Below are 6,000 nucleotides of genomic sequence, written 5' to 3'. Positions count from 1 at the left end.
GGTGGGCCAGGACCGGTGACCAGACTGTCAGAGGAAATACATTCAGTGGGTGTGCAGTGTCAACATTCCAGGCTCATGTGTAGATATATTTTATTTATATATATTTATATTTATATATAGAGATCATTGAGTTTCATGTATACAAAGAACGATATTGTTACAAATACAATACTATACTTCTCCCGATGTTTTACAGTAGGCGCTAATGCACCCCGCTACAGAAGGGGAGTGCGGGTTCATATCCCAGGTGCTGTGCTAAGTATGTACAGGAGAGTTCATTCCCACACGGTCATCACACACTGCCTTGGATGGAGGGAAAATAAAATCAGAGTTGTGTGCTCGAGTGGACCCTACCCAGGGAAGGAGCAGATGGACGTGAAACTAAAACCAACAGGTAGCCTTGTGAAGGTGAGAGTAAAAACATCAGGAAGAGGTGGCCCTTGGTTGTAAACATTGGTGACAGCTACACCAGTGGGTGGAGAGACCCTAGCAGGGCTCTGTGGTAGGTTTTCATCAGTGTGCGACAGGGAGCATAGGTGTGGACAGGGCTGCAGGAAGGAGGGGGAGCAATGGGGGAGGTAGTAGGTTACTCTGGACTCCCTGAAGGCCAATGTTGATGGGCGAAGTTCAGAAAGCAAACCTGTGCAGGGAGGTGGCAGCCTGCTGTGTGTATGCTCTACCGCCAGGAGCCTGCTGTGGTGAGGAAGGAAGGGCTCGCTCAGGAAGTGGGCTCCCACCAGTGATCTGTGGGGCTTTCTCCCTCTCACTAACTCAAGGCTGATGGTGGCTCCCTGAAATGTACCCACTGGAGAAGGCAGAGGCAGAGTGGGTTGTGGCGCAACCTCATTGGACTAGGAGTGGGAGGGGCATCTTGGAGCCTGTCCCCAAAGCCAAGCTACCAGCATGTCCCAGCTGAGTGGGCAGAGTGGCTTTATGCCTTGCAGTTTGGGGAAGGGGGCTCCTTATGTAGTTGGCCCCATTGCTGGGGGTGATGAGATATTTACATATGTAACTATGTGTATGAGGATGCCCCAGAAGAAGGCCTGACCCCAAGTTTAACCACTCAGCCTGGTGCTTCAGCCAGGGAGCCTGGGCCAGGCTCCAACAGCTCTCCCTCTGAGAGGGAGGAACCACTTTGATTAACACAGAAACTAAGTCATCCTTAGTCACGCTAAACTGTTAGTTCTCCAGGAGCCCTCACAAGGAAAACCTGGCTTTCCAGCCCCTCTCAAAGTTTCCAGGTCTCTTGTGCAACAAGAATGGGATGTATTTTCTCTTTCCTCTTTCCCTGGGGCGAAGACACTTCCTTGTGATCACTTGGGGGTTATACTGGGCGTGACATTTGTGGAGCCTGTCCCTGACCAGACTGAGCCTCTGCTGTCCCACTTCTTTCTTCCTGTCTGGGTGCTTGGGCAAGCAGAAGCCTCTCAAGTGACTTTGCAAGGTTTCCAATGCCTGAAACGCAGCAAGTAATGTTTCTTCTTGTCCTAAGCAGCATCTCTTTGGCGGAGGAGAGATGGCCTCTTGAGCATGTATTATATTAGATACCCGGCAGATTAGTTAGCTCAGCAGATAGGAAGAAAAGCCGGGCCATGGTTCCTGGTCTTCACACCTCACTTGCTGGAGTTTGGCCTTGGACCTGGTCACGCAGCAGCATTCTGCTAGTCGCCCTTAAAAATATGCCCAGACAGCCTGGCTCCTGTGGCTCTAACTCCACAAAGCTCCAGAGCAGCATGAGGACCACTCCTTCTGAGGCAGCTATCTGGGCAGCTGGTGGCCACACATCACAAACTTTTTGTGCTAAAGTAAAGCTGAGGGTTCTACTGCAAGCCCTGGGCTTTCCCGATTCTCCCAGAGACCCCAGGGGGGGCTGACTGTCTCTTGTTCCTCATCTTGTTCTATTCACATCCCTCCCTCCCCCAGATCCTTTTCTGCCCTCCATAAATTCATCCACCCCAACACTGCTCGCTGAACTCCCATTTCCACAGATACAACGCAAACATCCCAGACGCAGAGAACAGGGGCTATATTCATAGTACAAAATATATTAGTTTTCTTTCCCTGTCTCTACTGAGGTCATCAATGAAACAAAACAAAAACAAAAACTAGCCACATCCCACACGAAAAACTCCTCTTTGGACCAAGAATAAGTGGAAACTGGCTCAGAATGATATTATTAAAACACATGTTCTAGACTGAGACGTGATCCAAAACGTGAGGCATCTGATGGAGACATCAAGCCTTCTACACCAGCTGTGAACTCCCAGACCTACCAGACAGTAGAGGATGTTTCTGGGGTATGTTTGGGGGATTCCTAGGCCCAACGCCAAGTGTTAAACGTGTCTCATTTTGTGGCTTATATTCCAGCCTTTGAAATATCACATCGTCACTAGTGGCTGTGAAAGGGCCTACACTGGCTTAGCCTTGGGGCAGGAAGCATCACATCCAGTGTGTACATGAGGTTGGGGGGGGGGGCGCTTAGAGGGCACACTGAGCCTATCAGGATTGGGAAGGCCATATCTCAGTCGGACAGCCTCTTTCTCAGGATGAGGCTGGGCACTTTCTGTGTGTGTCAACCTTCTGCTAGGAAAGTGCTGAGATTCCCTGCAGGCTCTTTGTGCTAGCTTCAGCCTGCTTCAGTGCAGGTAGAGAGCAAATGAGACACCATGCAGTGTGTGTGGTGTACTCGTAAGCGCACAGGAGGATAGTACCTGCCTGTGGCTATCTTCCAATTGCTAACCTTGGGACAATCTGGGAGGCCTCAGAGGCCCTGTGACTTGCCAGGATCTCTACAGTGTCACAGCAGCCTTGTCCAGGACGTCACCTCCTCATCTCCCTGCAGTTAGGCCTGTATTAGCACACACTAAAATAAACTATGGAAGATATATTTAAGACTGGCTCAGGAATTCTGGGCAGAAACAATGTACAGGGCGGGGCGCCCGCCACCCATATAGCAGGCAGTAAACACCCGTAAAGATGTCGGCTCTAAGGGTGTTCACCACCATCACCTGTCACCACTCTCTTCCCAACAAGTGAGGCAAAGAGGGCAGAGAGGCCAGCAATTGAGTTTTAGGCACTGCTCACTGCTCAGTCAGCTCCTATGCTGCCCCCGGGAGCTCCTTCAGGGAAGCTGTGCCTCATGGGGAGGGACAGTGCCTCCCTGGGCAGTGACAACCACCTTAGGATCCCCCAAAGGCCCTCCACAAGGATCCCAGGTAGATATTAGCTGTTCTCCACCCTCAAGGGGGCACACACAAAACTTCCCTGGTATTAAGGAAGGAACAGAAAAAAGCAAACTGGAGAGAGGGAGACAGACAGAGAGCAAAGAGGTCCTTGCCGATTCTTCTCTTCCCGTTTAAGACCAAATGCTGGGCGCGAGAGGGGAATGTCTCAGTGGGCACACGATGCAGCACAAGAGAGACGACCACGGTGAGGACAGTCCTCCATGCATGCCGCAGCCACGGAGGTGCGGCTCAGATGTAAACGGGCTGCTCCTGGGCTGTCAGCAGTCTGTACATGGCTGCTGGCATTGTCTTCATGTGGATCTGAGGAGAGGGCAGGAAGCCATGGTGCTTCTGACCATACAGAGTTTCCAAGATAGCCCACCCCACCGCTGATCCTGGGACCTGGCCTAGGAAGAGTGAAGCCCACAGGCTTTCTAGAAAGTTGGGGTGATTGTAAATGATGAGAAAATCTGGGTAAGGCTTAGTTTTCCTGTTAAAGGATTTTGTTTTCACAGCCCTTTGAGAAACAAAGGTGGCTCCATGCAAAGAAGGGCTCTGGGCTTCTGGTGGCCTGCTTCCCTTTTTTGTCTTGGCAATGTGGACATGCCAACCCATCCGAAACTGCTCTGCCACAAAAGCAAGGACAGCAGGCCCAGACATTATGTGAGGACTTGGTGTGAGCCCATACCGACACTGGGGGCTGCTGGCTTGAATATAAATAACTTTGTGTCTCCCAAGCGCATTTGGTGGAGCTAATTGGGGAAATGGAGAGAATTTGGGGAGCCACAAAGAGTGGCGACAACAAAATGACTGGAAGAGGAGGTGAGGGGGTGAGCTTGCTTCAGCCAGGTCTGAGGCAGATGGCCTGCTTACTGAGGAGCATCTCAGGAGGGGAAAGGAGGCTCTGGAAGGTTCCCAGGAAGGCTAGTGTGGCACCAGGGGCACACACAGCACCCCAGCCCTGTTCCGCCCCCAGCCTCATTCCTACCTCCCCAACAGCATTGGAGAGGATGTGGACGATCTTCTCGTGTGGCGTGGCTACGACACTCTGGCCATTGATTTCAATGATCCGGTGTCCCACTCGGACCCCTCCTCTCTCAGCGATTCCCCCTCTCATGAGGCTGCAGATCTACCAGAAGCAAACACCAGGTTACACTTGGTGGGCAGTGCCATACCTCAGAACCGCATGCGGGTGGAAGGAAGGCTGTCTTCCCTGCAGCCCTTAGTGCTTGAGTGCCCGCCTCTGAGAAGCTGACTTGGTGACTCTTTGGCCATGTCAGGCTGCAGCTCTTAAGTTCTTCTTATGAGTGATGGGCTCTGTAGCTCTGCATGGAGCTCAAGGGGCAAATGTTTTACTGGCATGCACACAACCTGTGTCTGGTCCCTATTTCACTATACAGCACCAGCAAAAGCAAGTTCTGTAGGCCCACCTGGCTGCCTTGTGCAAAAACTTTGCACAGGAGATATGGCAGGTGTGTGTGAACTTACTAGTGCCCTGAACTCTGACCACTTTCCATCCTTGGTGGGTTTATCAGCTGTTGGCTAGTGTTTCAGCCAGCCTTCCACAGGCACAAGTAGGCTCATCCACTGAACTGTTTGGTGCCCCTGGAAGCCTGCATTTGAGAATTGCTACTGCATGAGCCAAAGAGGCAAGGGAAAGCTACTCTGTTGCACAGTGTGGCTCGAGGAGAGCGATATTCATTGTTCTCAACTTGGTGGTCCCAGGCCAAACTCACAGGAATGGAATCGGTGGTACAGCCAGGCACTGCACAGGGCCAGCTGTGACCACTGGTCAGGAAAGTCCCCCCCCCCCCCCGCCGCGCTGCAGCCTGGGGTGCCCTCAACTTACACAGGAAGCAAGAGTGTGTGTGAATTTACTAAAGCTGACTTTACACTCCAGACTGTGCACCTTTATCCAGAAGTTGATGCAGACAAGACCTGCAGCAAGGCAGTTTAGCGGTTCGGGGTAAATGGGTCCTTCTGGCTCTAAGGGACTCTCAGGTCAAAGCATTCTTCAGCTGCTTTCACAGTGGAGACAAGACCAAGGGTCTAGGCTAGGGCTGTGGCTCACTGGTAGAGCACTTGCCTGGCATATGCCATCCCCAAACAAACAAAATCCCAAGAAGCTAGTCAAATTAAAACTGAGAACCCCAACCTCTCTACTGAAGGAAAAGATGAAGGGAATGGGTCAGCTGGAAAAATTTCAATATACCTCCATTTTCATTTGTCAGTGTTGGGGGAAAGGGTGTGGCATGCCTTGTACTTACAATTCCGTTCTGCACGCTGAAACCCAGCTGGTAACGAAGGTCTGGCCTCCTAATTAGCACTGTGGTCACCGGAGGGCACCTCACAATGTTCAGCTTTACTCGGGACTGGTTCTTTAAGCCCTTAAACACGAACAAAGTACAGTGTAGATGGTGACCACTGAGGCAGGCAGAGTATATAGAAGCAGATGTCACCCAACACAGAGGCGGCATCCACACCTGTAGTTTCCTGAAATCCTCACTACCACCTCCAGCCTGAAGGGGCCTGAGCTGGGGCCTTCCCCACGACGCCTCCCTGGAACCCATTCAGTCTGTGTGAGATGGGTGTCCTGGAGATGGCATCTTCATTTTAGAAAATGGCCTGTGTCAAGGGATCTGAGGAAAGTATGACTATAAGAAAACAAGTCACATGTGCTTGAAAGATGAGGGCTGTACCCTACCGGTAGAGAGCCAGGTGGAACAGGGGCCTTTCCCTCTGTAAGGCAGACTCCAGCACACAAAGGGCACACACG

At 51.6% G+C, this 6,000-nt stretch overlaps 1 protein-coding gene across 2 annotated transcripts in view; it reads right to left on the bottom strand.

The window, feature by feature from the left end:
• Window positions 1-3,250: 3,250 nt before the first annotated feature.
• Window positions 3,251-6,000, bottom strand: part of Apba1 (amyloid beta precursor protein binding family A member 1) — a 206,192-nt gene continuing 203,442 nt past the window's right edge. For both annotated transcript variants that reach the window (XM_051146264.1, XM_051146263.1), the window contains exons 11-13: window positions 5,492-5,611; window positions 4,213-4,353; window positions 3,251-3,545 (exon numbers count right to left, since the gene is read on the bottom strand). In XM_051146264.1, the coding sequence (XP_051002221.1) occupies window positions 3,474-3,545; window positions 4,213-4,353; window positions 5,492-5,611 (333 nt within the window). In that variant the 3' untranslated portion in view covers window positions 3,251-3,473. The remainder of the gene's footprint in view (window positions 3,546-4,212; window positions 4,354-5,491; window positions 5,612-6,000) is intronic.

Source organism: Acomys russatus, chromosome 5, assembly GCF_903995435.1.
Source record: "Acomys russatus chromosome 5, mAcoRus1.1, whole genome shotgun sequence".
NCBI lineage: Eukaryota > Metazoa > Chordata > Mammalia > Rodentia > Muridae > Acomys > Acomys russatus.
The sequence above is the reverse complement of the archived record's forward strand: the minus strand, read 5'-3'. Positions and strand labels throughout refer to the sequence as shown.